We start from the raw sequence: 17,940 nt of genomic DNA on the forward strand, positions 1-17,940 counted from the left end.
TATTAGAAAAACTGGCCTATTTTGCTAAATAAGTTGGACTATGTGTTTTTTGTTAAGCTGCGTCAGGCAGCAGTGTGAGCTGGTAAAATGCCCACAACTGTTCCCAGTATACCTGCTGCTTGTTAAACACCTTCATATATCAGAAAGTCCTCCATGCATTTGTTTTACCTTCCTATCTTTTGTAGAGAGTAGATGGATATAGGATACAAATTAAGTGTAACGAATTCATCTTTGTAGATTATTTCTAATAGTAATAACTAGAAAGGCAGCAGATTAGGATGCAAACAAGAATTTTGTTTTACTAAATACTAAATAAGTGTGATTTATAAGGCAAGTATTATAAGAGTATATTTCCAAAGTTAGATTATGTTGTTCTATAGAGAAAAACTCAGTATGAAGCCCCACTGTGTGCTGAGCTGATTCAATCAGGAACCATGGAGGCTGTGGTGAGCTTTAGATACGATTGAAAGACTACAGCATTACAGAGTAGTAGTGTAAATAGTTTTATTTGCTCCTCATATGGCATGAAAAGACCAGAAAAGTAGCATGAGTTGCTTTTATAAAACATTTCTAATATTGCTAAGAAGCAGGCCCATTAATAAAAGAACATGCCAACATTATTGTCTATTTTTACATTAATAAATAGGCAATTATTTTAACAAATGCACACCAGCATTTACCTTTAAAAGCTGCTTGAAGTAATGGTCCATCTATTTGGCCTGTAATTCATGGTTAAATAGCTATTTTTACCAAAATGCATGTTGATGCAACGGAAAGACAACATCTTGGCATGTTCTTTTAAAGTACACATGGAAATGTGCCAGTAGGTGGCAGCTTAATCTGTAAATAGGTACTAAGGTGAACTGTAACTGATCTCTAAACTGTCCTTGTAGTTAAATATATATATATTTAAAAAAAACTATAAGTTAAAATAACATTCAGATTGTATAGCATAGGGCGATGCATTTTTAAACAATATTTACAGTATTACCCAGAGGCTTAGGTGGGAATTAAAGAGAAGTGTAAAAACCATAAAAAACTGCACCAATTTTATAGCAAAATATCTGTACATTTAAAAAGAGATCATTTAACTACACATCCAAGGTATAAGGGCCTTCACCAAGAGATTCACATGAGCACAACATAAGAAATTCAGTGGTTAAATACTATACAATAAACTTTACAATTCATATATCAAGATGGTAAGCTAGAAGCAGAAATGCATATTATGAAAAGTATAAATTTAGCTTGAGTCCAGTTTTTTAACTTTGGAATGGGTCCAGTGCCTTGTGAGAAAGTTTAACAGGTCAACCATTTAGCCCCATCACATACAGCTTAAACTTAATCCCAATGTTAATGTATAAACAATTCAGCTTTGCTATATAATGCCAAATGTGTCACGATTCCCCAATTTACAAAAGGAAAAAAAACCTGCGATTGTCAGGAGAGTAAAGCAAGGTTCCTAAGGCTGCTAGCCGATGTAGTCTATGGAATGCTTACTGATGAATGGAGCTGGTAAACTCCCTAACAAGGCACCCATTTCTATCATGATTGACCCTTAACAGTCCTCAGAAATCCTAATAACGATTACTGAGATGTTAGTTTTAGTGCTAATTAAATAAATATATATGTTTTGTTAAAAAAGCTGCCCCTAGCTTAAGAACATAGTACTGTAAATGAGTCTTACTCAGCATTTTATGCCATTATCTTGCATTTATACCAATGAATGCCTGGGGAAATAACACCCAAGCCAGCATAAGTAGAGCATGACACGGGACACAGGTTTGAGGGACAAGCCCTGTCCCGATCACATCCTATCTGCATTCTGCTAGGACTTGGTAATACAAAGGACTTCATCATATGACCGTTTTCATGTTGTAAGTCCTTAAAAACAGGAAGTTGATGGATATGGCTGGAACACAGAATTCCTTAGTAGATAGCAAAGGAAACCCAGCCATGTTATTTACAACTTATCAGGAAGCCAGGGTGGGCCATTATGAGACAGTCACAATGGCAAGTAATGAATTTAATAGGAAATTTACATTTTGGTTAAAAAACTGAGTAACATACTGACTGATGTAAAAAGATACCTAATCAAATCAAATCCTATTGCTTTGATTAATCTGAGCAGGTACTTCCATTTTGAGGCACTTGTTAACGGGTTGAAAGGTGAACCCATCACTTTAAAGTTCCTATGTGTTTGCTAAATCTGAGCCCTTAATATTTTGTCTCTGTTCAAGGCTGCAGCTATATGGTAGCACATAAAATTCCTGAGGGTAGTTCCATTCCCACACACCCTCTATTCACACAGGGCAGGTCTCTGGTTCACATGGTTATTTCTGCACCGTTAAGAGAACGCAGGTTCTGATCATCAAAGCGCCGCCTGACACTTCTCCTCACCGCATCGGCTCGTCTGTATGGTTGGTTTCTAAGATCTGTAAAGAGAAGAGTGCCAATTAAAGACCAGCAGCCTCTAGTGTGCGTAAACAAGACAAAGGCCTCTTGCAGCCCATCAAAGCAGCTTGTGAGAAGAGTCTGCTAATGAGCACTTCAGATTTATTGAGCATTGAATCAGACATTTGCTTTCAATATTTACAGTAAAATAAGATGTAATACTGGTAGGATTCTGGGACTTGAAGAGAAAAATATATAGATTATTTGTCACTGGCCAGAGTATCTAGTATAAGTCTTACTTTGAATTTTCTTCATTAGAAGCAGCTGTGCGTGGTTTAGCTTTTTGCTTCTCTGGAAGCCTGAATATCAATACTTATAATGAATTCTAAGCTGCGAAACTAATAAAGGAAGAAATCTCAAGGCCTCAGATTGCAACACATGTTCCACTGTTCGCATTCTATTAAAGGAGGTCATATGTCATGTGTATGTGATTTACAAGCAATGCTCAAGTAACTGCATTACCTCCATATTTTCTTGTACCATTCAAGATTTTTGCACTTCATCAACAAGGAGACTGGAAAAGCAGAATGTTTAATATTTAAAAATAACAGGGCTGGGGATATAGCCTAGTGGCAAGAGTGCCTGCCTCGGATACACGAGGCCCTAGGTTCGATTCCCCAGCACCACATATACAGAAAACGGCCAGAAGCGGTGCTGTGGCTCAAGTGGCGGAGTGCTAGCCTTGAGCGGGAAGAAGCCAGGGACAGTGCTCAGGCCCGGAGTCCAAGGCCCAGGACTGGCCAAAAAAAAAAAAAATAGCAAGTGTGTGGCTCATACCTCTAATCCTAGCTACTCATGAGATCTGAGGATGACAGCTCAAAGCCAGCCCAGGCAGGAAAGTCTATGAGACTTATCTCCAATAAATAACCCAGAAAAGGCCAGAAGTAGTGGTGTGACTCAAGTGGTAGAGGACTACTAGCCTTGAGCAAAGGAAATGCAAGGACAACATTTAAGCCCCAAGTCTGGCACACAGATACAAAACAAAAATTACAAAAGTAATGAAAAAAATTAAAAAGCTAGGTGGCAAGTGGCTCACACTTATAAGCAGCTACTCAGGAGGCTGAGATCTGAAGATCACGATTTGAAGCTATTCCAGAGACTAATCTCCAGTTAACCACCAAAAAGCCAGAAGTAAAGGCATGGTTCAAGTGATAGAGTAAGGGAGAGAAATAAGCTTGAGTCCAAAACCCAGTTCCAGCATTAAAAAAAAAAAAAAAAAAAAGGAATGACCACATACCGGTTCTAGGTATTGCTCTAATGGACGAAGTGGGATGAACAGTTTTATAAGTATTCTCGGTATTGAAGGCCTTCAGAAATATGGCAGTTAGCAAGTTATCTAGCATGGAGCTTCCTTTTGGTGGAGTTAGAGCAAAGAAAATGTAACAGACATTACCTGCTCTCTTTGTCTTAATTAGAATTTATTTTCCTTCTACAAACAATATTGTTGACTTCTGCTAAGAAATACCCACCTCCAAAAACATGCAAACTAAATTTACTGTTTTGAACCAAATGTAACCTTTCTATCCCTACATCTATTCACACTGAAAAATGGAGTTAATGGGCCATACTAAGCCCATGTAACCTTTGTCCTACACACATCAATATTTTTTGAAACATTTTAAGTTGATAACAAAAACAAAAGCTTCTGGTTCTCTTGAAAAATTAGACTAGGCAATAGTGAGTCCATATTCCTGCATGGAAAAAAGGAAGCTGTTAAGTTACCTTTCTGGCTGCTAAATAACTGGAATTTGTAACCCTGCCTGATTCTTTGTAACTTAAAGCAAAGAATAATTATACATGTTCTAATCTACTCAAGCCTCTACTTCCTAACCCACACTAGTCAACCAGAATGCCAGATTCTTTGAAATGTATGTAGTTCTATGGTTCCTGAGTCCTCTAGGCAATTAGTTCTAAAGATCCTTTTTTTTCAAAGACTGTAGATCATATCCCCTGGCCAGGACCTGCTTCCAACCTCCAGATAAAAGGAGTTGCGGGTAATTTTCAAGAGATAAGGGAAGGAAGGACTAGTGCTCAGAGCAAATACAATCATCAGTAAACCCTTGCCCAAGCCATCACACTTGAATATGGAATAGGCTGAGAGGGAGTCCAGTAGAAAGACTCGGCCTCGGATCTTTGCAATGTGAGTTTCAAAGACTTCTCCTGATCAGAATCTCACCAGTATTACCCTTAGCCATAAAGGAAAACCATTGATCAGAGAGAGGAGGAAGCTAAGTAAAAAGTGATGCTTGCCAGCTCTGTGTATCCTCCACCACCGGTGTGCTAGAAGAAATCCTTACCCTCGAGTGAACATTTGGAAATTTAGTGATATTATTCTTCTTTAAAGCTAAACAGAAAAAAAAGAACAAAAACACAAAATGATGGTTAAGTAAAAATGGGATGAAAATGGAAAGCAACTCAACTTAGTGCTTAACATTCCCAGGCATGTTAGCCAACGAAGGAGAGGGGAGACCATTACTTTAAGTAGTGTTAGAAATAACAAGGGAAAGCTAAGTGTGTCTTCCCACCCAGCTCTCTGACCACCCAGTTCCAAGCTGCTTTTAAGATGGTCTCCAGAAAGACAGTCCAGCAGCAAAATTTAAGAGCAAACAGCCTTGGCAGGTGACAGTTTCCAGCCTGTTAATAAGCACTGGTGGGTAAGTTCACTACAGAGCAGGCAAAGACACTATGTCTTTTGGTATCTTCAAAGACAAGCACACATAACAGATAGAATCCATGAAATGGTTATGTCACGAAATAAGCATCCCATTCCATGTCAATCACAGCCTGGAATCAATCAGTGGCTAATCCCAATTAGACTCATCATCTCTTCTCTTTTCCTAATCAACTAAGTACGGAGAGAAGATTGTTCCCTCTTAAGCATCAAAAATGAAGCCAGGTTTGATTGTTTTTTGAGTTCTAAGAAAAGTGGCCTTTTCCGATTGTAAGTATTTCTTATTGGTGTTTTTGGTGCCACCATCCTGACTGAAAAAAGCAGGTCCAGATAGGACCACAGCACAGAGGAAAGACTTGCTTTGACATGGAACAGAGCCACCAGTGAGAGGCATGAAGTCAATGGCCGGGAGCTGTTATCGCTTCATTTTCACTTCCTGCCTCACAACTCTGCTCCCACAAGGAACTGCTCAAGTTGGGCATGACAGTGAATAGAGGTGACATGCCCATGATGGCATGTCATGAGGCCATGAATTGCCATTGTCAGCATACATGGGTTTTTAGGTCAAAAGGGCTCCAGTCTTAAGCCCATATAATGGGGTCTAGCACACTTTGTGTGAGACAGTTGACAAAGGTCTAGTTCCTTCTGAAAATACAGCATTTTCTGAGCCCTTTTGATTAGTGGATAATTTTACTTCCAAAGCATGCTAACTGCGTTAAAAAAAAGAGATTGTTTTAATAGTACAAACCTATTAGAGCACAGTAAGTGCCCAATAAATAAGCTCAGTGGTTATTATTAATGTAGTTTTATTAAAGTAGTTACATAACATACTTGCAATCCACTTTCCCATCCTGATTCTCAAATCATTTCTGATCATTTCTGAAAGCCATTCTATTAACTGTCACACATCCCAGAATTGCAGGAATGCAGGCACATAATGTTCTCAAAGTGGAGTAGCAATGCGTGCACTGTAATGGCAGATGCAAAACCATGCAGCAAGACAACACAAATGCAATACGATGGAGATGGTGGTTCCAGGCTAACATGTTAGCTGGCCCTAATACACACATGGAGGGGAACAGAACAAGTCCAAAAACCTGTAGCAACCTTTTAATAGCATCAGGTGAGAAAGAGCAATAGTTTAGTAATGGTATTCCTCAGTGAGAACGGGTTCGCAGAAAAACCGAGAGCCACGCTTGGCAGTTCGAGCAGTAAAGGGCACAGTCTTCAGCACTGCATGGAAAACGACAGCCAGACAACACAAACAGAAGAGAGTAAGAAGCTACAACCTACTCCATTAGTACATTGTTAGTGGTTTGTTAATCAGACCTAGGGCTGCAGGGCAGGCAAGGGGAAAGGCAACCCACACTCCAGTTAGTTCAGAATTCTAAGGGAGTCCATTGGGGGATTGGGGTTGGGGTGGAAAATGGAACATAGTCCAAGGAGAATAGAAACTGCTCTATACAACACACATTCAACTCCTCTGGTAGGCTGGGGGATTAGGTCAAGCAAACATTTGTAAGACATAATTCATTTCATAAGCCAGGTGTCATGGAATGAAGGACATACTGATGAAGGATCTGGAGTTAATGTGCAGGGCTCACTGCTTCCCTACTTACCGTGGCGTGGCACTGGGACTAAGGCGGGGAGGGCTACACTGGCCTTGCTCCATGTGGGGTTTCCTTCTCAGTATTAAAGAAGCAAGGAGAACATTCGGGACAATGGGGTGTGGCAAGGGCCTCTGCAAGCCCCTGAATGCACACTGAGATACCAGTACTACGCATGTGAATGTGAGAGGTGAGCACTAGCAGCACTGGGCACTGACCTAACCTGTGGTTCACACTGCCTTTATATGGTCAAAGAATTCAGTATTGATTTCTTTTATATCTAAACACATCCATCTACTTAATTTTCCTTGATCTGAGCTTGTGAAAAATTTTGTGGTTTGGGGACTCTCAGATCTATATTCACCATGTTGACAAGACCATAATAAGAAATAATAAAAATCATGCAAATTATCTATAGGACAATTGGGGCCAGGCTCTGGAAGTTCATGCCTGTATTCCTAGCTAATCAGTAGGCTGAGATCCAGAGAAACAAGGTACAAAGCAGGCTCAGGTAGAAAAGCACAGATTTCATGTCCAAAATACACAGCAAAAAGCATGGCTGGAGACATGGCTCAAATAGTATAGCACCAACTGACCAAGCAAGTAAACCAAGCAAACATGAGGCCCTGAGTTCAACCTCCTGTTCTGGGGGGTGGGAGGGGAAGAGAGGGAGACAGTAAAATTGGGACAGTAAAATATGTGAAGAAGGCCTAGATTTTTATTAAAGAATTATTAGATTTGGGGGTTGTGATAATGGTACTCTGTGTATGCTCTGGCTTTGTTAAGAGTCTGTATCTTTCAAAGATACAAACTTAAGTATTTCCAAATGAAACAACAGTCTTGGGTGTGCTTCAAGGGGGCTGGAAACAGCCCCCTTGAAGCACACAGGGAACAAGACTGGCCATACCTGGTCACTGTTGACCTGGCTGTGGGGCCATGCTGAAGCACATATTCTGTTCTCTACCCTTCAGCCTGTTATTAACTTTGCCATAATACAGGTGTGTCCCCAAACCACTTAAAATCGGGACACAGATCAGTGGTAGAGTGCATGTCTAGCATGCTGAAGATTCTGGGTTCAAGCCCCAGTAAAACGCACATGCTTTTAGTATCTTAGATGCTGACAAACAGCATCCATGTGCAAGGAATATGACAGAAATCACTCATTATCAACCTGACTGATAAGAGGACATGCTAAAACTCAGCAGCCAGGTTAAGACACAATTCATAGCAAGTCCCCTGGTCCTGGGCTAGAAACCTATGGGATCATCCAAATTAAAATACTAGGCGCCAATTTCCTAGTAAATTTAGTTACTTTGAATGAGTTTAAAAGGCTTTTAAGGGCTGGGAATATCACCTAGTGGCAAGAGTGCTTGCCTCGTATACATGAAGCCCTGGGTTCGATTCCCCAGCACCACATATATAGAAAATGGCCAGAAGTAGCTCTGTGGCTCAAGTGGCAGAGGGCTAGCCTTGAGCAAAAAGAAGCCAGGAACAGTGCTCAGGCCCTGAGTTCAAGCCCCAGGACTGGTCAAAAAAAAAAAAAAAAAAGGCTTTTAAAAAGCATGCCAGAGGGCTGGGGATATGGCCTAGTGGCAAGAGTGCTTGCTTCGTATACTTGAAGCCCTGGGTTTGATTCCCCAGCACCACATATACAGGAAATGACCAGAAGTGGTGCTGTGACTCAAGTGACAGAGTGCTAGCCTTGAGCAAAGAGAAGCCAGGGACAGTGCTCAGGCCCTGAGTCCAAGGCCCAGGACTGGCAAAAAAAAAAAAAAAAAAAAAAAAAAAAAGCATGCCAGAAAAAGTCTGTGTGCATCACGCACTACTGACTCACAACTGTAATCCAAGCTACTCAGGAGGCTGAGATCTGAGGATCACAGTTTGAAGCCAGCCCAGGCAGGAAATCCTATGAGATTCTTATCTCCAATTAAACACCAAAAAAAGCTGGAAATGGTGCTGTGGCTCAACTGGTAGAGTGCTATCCTTGAGCTAAAAAGCTTGGAACAATGCCCAAACCCTGAGTTCAAGTCCAGGTATAATAAGCAAGGAAAACAAAAAACAAAAAACAGCAGCAGCAGCTTTTATAGACTGGCCTGTAGTTGGTACAGAGTCGAATGGGTCACAAGAAAGAAAATGGAACATGACAGATCCAAAACAGTGGAAAACCATTGGGAGATGGACCCCTGCTGAAACTACAGGCTTTCTTACTGAGAAGTAAGGAGAACTAAGCAAGAGTTTTCAGAGTGATGGGGAAGCCTAAGTAGAAATTCTAATATGACATAATTCTGGATCTGACAGTGAACTAAAGAACTTGCAAACCCAGTTCAAAAGCAGCTGCAGATTCTGCATGCAGTCCAGTTTAGCTGAGGGCGCAGGCAGAAACAGCTTTACCTGTGATGATATCTTCAATGGCTCCGTCCTTCCCCTCATAAACATGTCTGTTATCTTTCACTTGTCGCCTCCTCAACTCTGCAATTAACTCTTGTTGCTGCCGCTTTGATTTATGGGAAGGAGACTGGGAAGAAAGAAAGGCAAAGAGTGAGGCATGGCCCACTGGGAGTTTGAAAGCAACTCCAAATGTGCCTGAGCTTTATTTTAATAATCACCCTCTGCCAAAAGTACACCCAGCACCACCTCCAAATCTGCTCGAAATGGGAAAAATCCAGGAAGTATTTGGAAAGATAATAGAAACTTTCTCCCAAAAATACACAAAACCTCAGCAGGCTGCAATGGGAAAGCCAAGTCCTACAGCCGCACATGCAGCTGGTAATAATCACAGGCTTCACACACATTGGAGGAAAGGCCTCCAGCCTCTGCCCTTACCCATGACACTGCCCTTCATGAAACACTTCCTCACAACCCTGCCAAACCGAGACCCCATCAGTCACCGCCTGCACCCCACTGTCAGCACAGAACCCTCACTGGATGCAAAGTCCTCCAGTCATGGGGTCAGCTGGCATGGCCCCTACATCCATGGCCCCTACATCCAACTAAGATGTAAATTCCACATCTCCATAAACACAGAAATGCTATGCAAGCATGCTATCAGCCTCGTTCTGGTGTTGCTGAAGTAAGTGATGAAAGAACACATTTCTGCCTCTCAAGCCCGGGAGAAAGTAGAAAGGACCCTGCGAAATCCGCCTGATGTCACTCTCCGCCTCACACATGCGGCTCTCTTAGAAGACCTTCCTACCTTCGGGTCTTGCTGCTCCATCAGAGCTTCTTGCTCCAGCAGTTTTTCCATAAGAGCCTGTTCCTGCTTTTTCCTCAGCTCGTTTTCATCTTCTGCTTGCTGAGGGGAGAAAAAAATCACATAAATGGAAATGACTGCATTGAAGATTTTAAAAGCCATTCTTCAGAGTCCTTGGTGAGCTCAAGTGGCATGGATGGAAGGTAAGGCCTCTGCTTTCGTGTCACTGCTCCATTCTGACTCTGTATTTCATTGGCCAGTGACTGCACATCTTCAAAAGCCAGCAGCTGAGGTTCGCTCATGAGGAAGTCCTTTCCTGCCTGATGATTTCCCTGGCTTAAATGGCTTCTAAGTCCTGGCCCAACAAGTTGCATTGAGACCCACCCTTTGGGCTGCTATGCTTCGAGATTTTCATGTGTGTGTTTTGATTCCAGAATGTGCTAACTTAGTACAGTTTCTCTGAAAGCAGGATCCTAGGCTCCTCTGCTTTTTGTACACTATTTGAAGAAAATCTCCCTAGGCTCTTGCTTCCTTTCGTGGACTCACCAGCAAGCCTGCAAGGCTCACCAGCAAGGGACTTGCCCTACACTCCCCCCTCCCCAAGAGAGGCCCGAAAACTCGGGAGAATACACGAATAGGCTCACAGCCCTCTCAGGCAAACACTCTTGAAGCCAAGTAAGTCCCTGAAGAGACTTCTCCTGAGCAGTGAACTGATAGAAAACCATCATCTATCTAATTTAGGGCTGAGGTATAAATCACAGATTCTGTGCCTTGCATCTCAGTGTTTATCAGCAGTAATATTGGAGGGGAGTTTTTGTTGGTTTAGGGGTGGTTTTTGTTTGTGTGTTTGCTGGTGTGTGTGTGTGTGTGTGTGTGTGTGTGTGTGTGTGTGTGTGCGCGCGTGCGCACACACACGGGGGAGGGGTTCTTTTTTTGCCAATACCAGGGTTTGAACCTAGGGACTCATAGTTGCTCGACTCACACTTATCACTTGAGATATATGTCTAGCCTGGCTCTTTGCTGGTTATTTTGGAAATGGGAGGTTCGTAGACTTTTCTCCCTGGGCTGGTTTCAAACCTCAATTCTCTGGATCTAAGTAGTTGAGTTTTGACCACTTGCGTTTGTATGTAGGAAGGAATGAAGTCATCAATCCTCCATTTCTGCATACTGAGTACCAAATCAGTGCAAAGCAAGGAGATGGTTCACCACACAGGGCAAGGGACACGCCCCGCGCCCACCACTTCCTCAAGCACTTACTTCAACGAGGAAACTAAGACCACTACAGGGGGCTAGGGATATGGCCTAGTGGCAAGAGTGCTTGCCTCGTATACATGAGGCCCTGGGTTCAATTCCCCAGCACCACATATACAGGAAGTGGCGCTGTGGCTCAAGTGGCAGAGTGCTAGCCTTGAGCAAAGAGAAGCCAGGGACAGGGCTCAGGCCCTGAGTCCATGCCCCAGGATTGGCCCAAAAAAAAAAAAAAAAAAACCAAGACCACTACAGGGAGCCAGGGTAATGGGGAGGGTTATGCTCCTACCCAGCCAGGGCCATGCTCCCCACACACTGTCAACGCTGGGGCGTTGGACATCGAGACCAACCCCAGCACCTCCCAGCTTATATACAAAATTTCAAATTTACATTTATTATATCATTTAACTTTAGGCTCATAAGTTGGTGTTTTGTTTTGGGGATACTGAGTTAGAATCTAGTAAAGTTTCATTTGCTAGGCAGGTGTTCTACCACTTGAGCCATGCCCCCCAGCCCTTTTCTGCAATATGATTTTTTTCAGGCAGAGTCATCCATATTTTAAACTCAGGGCTGGCCTCAGACAGTATTCCTCCTACATAAAGCCTCTAGTGTAACTGGGATGGGCTTGAAGCCATCATACCTGGCATATGATGAAAGTGCGGGCCATGCTAATGTTTTACCAAGGCTGGCCTGAAACTGCAATCCTACTAAACTTCACCTGCTGAGTAGCTGGGATTACAGTGACCAACAGTACTGCTCAGCCTGGACTTACAGTTGTTTTTGTGAAGAAATGACTGTGGCTCATAACAGGCATCCTCAGGCTATCTCTGCAGCTCACAGTGCTGAAGGCCAGGGGAGTGTGGACTGGGAGTCAACGTCACATGGCAACAGTGGCCTGCCTTCCCGCCCTATGTATTTTGCATAGTTTGCACAGTGTTTGTGTTCATCCTCACTGCCAAAGACAAGCTTGTAGTATCACTACCACATTAGCTATGCTGAGAAAAGTTGGCCAAAGATTTGGGCATTTATAATAAAAAAACTCGAGCATGACCTCTAAAGCCATTAGCCTCTACCAGCATTAGAGAAATGACTCTGAATTCTAATGTATTTTTTGTCTCAAAAGTATACAAACCCTGACAAACTGTTCCTTCCCTCTACAATAAACACGTCCTCATTTGCCGACATTGCCATTGGTACACAGGGAGAATGCCAGAGACTACAGTTGTTGCTCTGTATTTGTGGGCTCCACAGCCATGGGTCAACTGAATATTAGAATATAAGAAAATCTGCCATCTGTACTGAACATGAACCATGAACATATTTTTTTGGCTTAAACTCTATAGTACGGAACCTGCTCGCCCAGGACTCATACTGTCTTAGGTGTCCCAAGTTGTCTAGAGCAGATTCAAGTATGCAGGAGGGTACAAACGCTGCAGCCTTTCACATAAGGGACTCATGCATCCTTGGGGCTCTTGGAACCAAACCCACAGGTTACTGAAAGACAACCTTGACGTCTGCAATGTGTTCTAAAGGAGTGAAAATTCTCTAATACCTTCCTTGTCATTCTTTCTCCTAGGCCTATTTGGGTCACATGACTTTTCAAGCCAGTGGTATAAATTATATCCAGGAAGGCATGTCATTTTAAGAAAGGGTCATTATTGACTCAGATAAGGAAACTCAGAGAGGCCACCTTTAGCAGAACCATCCTTCAGCCTACACAAACTAGTAGTGTTGGAGTCACAGCTGGGCCGGGTATAACACAGAAGGCCGTCCCTACTGTCAGCTATACCATGTGCTGTTTCACAGGTTAAGCTCTTATTTTACCTATTATACAACCCCTCAGGAGCCCTGGATTTTCTGTCCTTCTTGCCTGCATAGGTCATCCATCAGCAACAGGGCAGCAATGGTCTTACAGTACCTCACTTTCCCTAGTGGGAAGCCAAGAGCTTTTGTTTTCAGGTTGATAGCCAAACTCGGTACAATGGAAAGAGGAACCACCAGGGCCTGAGAATTCCAGGAAGCTCTTGCCCTCTACAGAGCCAGAGATTAACATCTGTCACTCACCTCCCAGATTCACTGCCCAAAGTAGCCCAAAAGGCCTCCTGTGGAGCAGCTGGGATGGATGCTTTTCTGGAGGAGGCCCCTGCCTGACCAGGAACAACAAGGATACATGCAAAGGACACCCCTCCTGTTTACCTTATAGGCTTTCACAAACCGGACAAACACAGGAAAGAAGACAGAGGGGGGTGTTGTCTTGGGGTTTTCTCCAAAATACTTCACCACATCATCAAAGGCATCCTGTAAAGAAGCAAATCTCCCATGACTCTCATCAATTTCCACATTTGCACTGGAGACTCTGGGGGAAAATGGAAACAAAGCACCAGGGAAGGGCAGGCGTCTCCATGGCTTTTCCCCCTGGCCTTTCTTACCTCCCCACCCATCTCCACAAATGCCAGAGGAGTGCAGCAGCAGGAGACAGGAGTTCATCTCTAGGACCTCCTGCTGTTTACACACACACACACACACACACACACACACACACACACATTCACACGCCCCTATTCAGTTTCCAAAGGCTATAGCAGTACCTCTTAAACCAAGGTGAAAGGGATCTCCGACATCTCTGACTCGGAATCCCCACCCCGTGCTTCATGTTTCTATGACATCTCCACAAGGGGGACACAGTGTCTGCTCCAACTCAGTGTCATGCAAGATGGCTTCAAATCAGAAGCCATACCACGTTTTCTGCTTTCTGTGTCCCCAGCACTTTTAACCTCCCTAACGTGATGATTTGCCTTCATTCTGTTCAGTAAGTTTGTGTATATATCAGCAACCCTTCCAGTGTCATGCTAGATTTTGAGGTAAAGATCTGCTGAAGCCTTATGCTCTGGGGACAACTATGCACAACTGTAAGAACACCAGTGCTAGGAGCTAGAAGTAAAAGGAGAGAAGAAAAGAAGAAGCAGGAGCCTGTTCTTTCACAGTCAACACTGGGATGTTGTATGCAACTCTGTAATACTTACTTGCTACATTAGAAATCCATCCTCTGAAGTAAGAGGAATGGAACATTGCCCCAGACCCACACCCTGTGCCCCAGGGAGCACGGAGGTATCGCATCCTTCAGCTACCTGTGCAATCTTAGCATCGTCCTGCAGCTTCTTCAGCTTCCCCTCATTGTGGAAAATGAACTCCTTCAGCAGCGTGTTGTGGTCATGCATGGTGTACTCCCTTTTGGTCAGGTCCATGCCCCTCTGTAGCTCCTTGACATCCAGCAGAACATTCTCAAGAGAGACTGATGCAGAGAAAACAATGTTTCAGTGAACTTCTATGACAGTCAAAACCATAGCTAATCAGTACTTGATTAAATTCACTCAAAGCCATTATAGCTAGTTCCTAGCTTTTAACACAGAGCCTCTAATGGAAATGATACACAAAGTTCTGACTATCAAGCATTGCAGTAAGTTCTTCATATGCTTTAATTAACCCTAAAATATACAACTAGGTAGAATAGGCCACAGGAATCTAAATTCATAATAAACATTGGCTACTTATGGTTCAAGAACACAATCTGAAAACTATGGACTGTAACTAACTGCAAGGTCAATTTGCATATCTTTCTTATACAACTCTCAAGGCTCTTTTTAATAAGACATAATACATTAAATGATATGTATACAGGAACTCAGAAGACTTGAGTTCTAGGCCTGTGTCCATCACTTCTGCCTATGTGACTATTAAATTCAACAAATGACAATTTCTTCACCTACATTATGGGGTTACTATTGTTATCTTGTGCATCCCAACTTTCTTAGAAACACTGATCATTTAGATGAGAAAATGCTGTCAGAGAAAAGCAACAACCAATAAACAGTGGTAATTTAAGCTAGTGTTCAAACAACAGAAAACTGTTTAAAACTGCCATATCTCAGTAGGAAGAATGACACAAAATCAGAAGTTTTTGTGAGGAAGTGATCACAGATTCTCGTTCCCATTTCTCATACATCAACAACAAAACCAAGAGAACAATCAATGCATGAGGAAATGAACACAGGCACCAAAGACCTGCAGAGCCATGACCTTCACTGCCACATTTCAGATCACTCCTGGGAATGGGCATCACAGCACAATGTGATAATAGGCTAGAAACTTACTGATATTGCATTTTTACTTACTTTTTATTTATTTTGTGCTAATAGAGGGCACTCCTGAACTGAGAGCCTCTCATTCTTGCTTAGCTTTGTCACTCATGGCTGGTACTCTTTGACGTAAGCCACATCTCCACTTCCAGCTCTTTGCTGGTTAAATGGAGATAAGAGTCAAGGAGGATTCTGTCCGAGCTGACTCTGAACTGGGAACTGATCTCAGCCAAAGTTAAGTAGGATTATAGGCATAAGCCACCAGAACCTGACTGGCCCTGTCTATAAATGAGTTCTGAAGAATTTTCAGGCAAGGAATGGTCCCCCCATAATTAAAGACACTAATAACCCAGAGTAACCTTAAAAGCAAAATTAAGTACCTGCAGCAGCTTTTTCCACATAATGAAGCTCATTATAAAATAGAGACACTTGGTGGTATTTTTCTTTTACAACGTTTGATATATAGTGCAACAGCGTTTGTTTTCGGTCTGTTGACTTTGTGTCTAAGAGCTGAAAATAGAAGGAGGCATGGTTAAACTCAAAAACAAGGATGAAGGCATAGTTGCCCAGCAAGTGATATTGACCCAAATGTAAGTAACAATACACTTTGCCCAACAGGTTGGCAATAAACATTCCCAGGAGAAATGTAGGACTCAATGGTTAAATTCAGGGCCTTCTGCTATCTCCTGGCTTTTATGCTCACAGCTGGCACTATATCATTGGAACCATGCCTCTACTTCCAGCTTTTTGCTGGCTAACAGGAAGTAAGAACCTCACAGATTTGTCAAACCAGGATGGCTCTGAACTACTATTCTCAGATCTCAGCCTCCCGAATAGCTAGGACTTTAGGCGTGAGCCATCAACACCCAGTTGTTTGTTTTGTGCAATATTGGAGTTTGAACTAATAACCTTGTGCTTGCTATTTAAGTCAATATACTATGTAGTGAGCCACCCACCAATTTTTAAATGATCAGTGTTGACTCTTAGAATACATCTAGGTCTGATTCATAGCCTGCTAACATCAATGCCCCCATGCCTGTATCTGCTATTCTACCTATCCTGGCTTCAAAGTGAGAAGACTAGTGTTGGCACTTTCCAAAATGAAGGAGCAGGGCAACAGGAGAAAGGAGAGTCAGCTGAAGCCAGCAGAAATGTGTGGAAACTGAACATCTCACAGCTTCTCCACTGCAATCTTTACTTTTAGCTCAGCTCCAATCTTACTCCCTAGCTTCAAGTGACTCAAGGCAGCTGGACCCAGCACTGTATGTCCACATGTTCTGCATCTATGCATGTGCTTAACCCATAATGGATAAGGGTGGTACTGAATCTGTACTGAACATATACAGACTTCTCTTGTCATTATTCCCTGAGCAATACTATGTAACAATTATTTGCAAATCATTTACATCGTGTTCTAAGTAAAGAAGGCATGATTTAAAATATAGGAGGGAAGTATGCAAATACTATACCATATAAAATGGATTTGAGCAACTATGGAGTTGATATCCATGAAACAAGGGGTGTGGGTGCTTGGAACAAATTCTTCACAGATAGAATGGTGACTTTATGTTATATACTGTACATGATCAAATAACCAGGTCTCTCCTTTCTTTCTCACAAGGAAAGAACACTAGGACCACACAGCTTGGCTCCATGGAGAATTTTTCTCTATGCCTGCACATGTAAGTGATTTAGAAAATAATAGTGCTTTCATCCATGCAGAAAACAAAAAATTAAAATAAAATTAAATATCTGCAATGTATATTTTATTTTCTTTCCAAAACATGAAATTATTCAATTGTCTCAAAACATTCTCTCCAAGTATGTACACGGCTGAATGTAGTTCAATGCAGTAACTATTATTCCAGCATACTTAATCCTTTCCCATAATACTAGACCTTGAAATTCTTGCCAATTTTTTGCACTTATAAACAAAGTCCATCATTTATAATTCAGACTCCTAGAAAAGATTCTTAGACATGAAAATCCTGGGTTAAGGAATATGAGTATTCCTAAGGTTTCAAATCTTTCCAGTCAAATAGTATTTCAGAATTTTTTCTTAACCAAGTGATTTCCTTCCGCTAGCAGAAAGAATTCATCAAAAAAATCCCAACGGCCCTCCCATAGGGGCACACCACCTCCCACCCAGGGCTTAATCTCTGCCAGCTTTCATAGCTCTCGTAGATCACACACCAGATCTAAACTCTGAAGTTTAAATCCATAAACTGCTCCTCGTTTGCTGCTATTCATATAATTTCCAAGGGCCAAGATGATCTGCAAAGAAAGAAAAAGAGAGGCCCATGAGGACAGCTTTGCAAGCTTTGGAAGGCAGCTGACAAGGCAGCTCTCCATATGCATACACACAGAAAACTTCACTTGCCTCCAGAATTTTCTTGAGCTTTTGGGATGACTTTATAGAGACAGATGCTGCTATAATTGCATGCAGTTGCTAGAGTCCAATCACAGGAAGGAAGAGGGAATAAAAAGAAAGACATATTAAAAATGAGAAACTAATTGGAAACTAAAAGCTAACACAGAAGAAAATAGGATCTTAAAGTCTTAATAATGAGATTTTATTTCTACTGAGTATAACAAATGCAGATGACAGACTGGGCTTAGATAACCACATCATTA

The 17,940-nt window shown here is 42.2% G+C and overlaps 1 protein-coding gene across 4 annotated transcripts in view; it reads right to left on the reverse strand.

Annotated features, from left to right (window-relative positions):
- Window positions 1–1,265: 1,265 nt before the first annotated feature.
- Window positions 1,266–17,940, reverse strand: part of Fmnl2 (formin like 2) — a 279,290-nt gene continuing 262,615 nt past the window's right edge. The window contains exons 19-27 of one of the 4 annotated variants that reach the window (XM_048345458.1): window positions 17,687–17,755; window positions 17,500–17,580; window positions 15,687–15,816; window positions 14,299–14,462; window positions 13,367–13,468; window positions 9,926–10,024; window positions 9,124–9,247; window positions 4,752–4,798; window positions 1,266–2,435 (exon numbers count right to left, since the gene is read on the reverse strand). In XM_048345458.1, the coding sequence (XP_048201415.1) occupies window positions 2,397–2,435; window positions 4,752–4,798; window positions 9,124–9,247; window positions 9,926–10,024; window positions 13,367–13,468; window positions 14,299–14,462; window positions 15,687–15,816; window positions 17,500–17,580; window positions 17,687–17,755 (855 nt within the window). In that variant the 3' untranslated portion in view covers window positions 1,266–2,396. The other 3 variants (XM_048345457.1, XM_048345456.1, XM_048345459.1) reach the window with 3 other exon arrangements.

The sequence above is a fragment of the Perognathus longimembris genome, chromosome 4 (genome assembly GCF_023159225.1).
Source record: "Perognathus longimembris pacificus isolate PPM17 chromosome 4, ASM2315922v1, whole genome shotgun sequence".
NCBI lineage: Eukaryota > Metazoa > Chordata > Mammalia > Rodentia > Heteromyidae > Perognathus > Perognathus longimembris.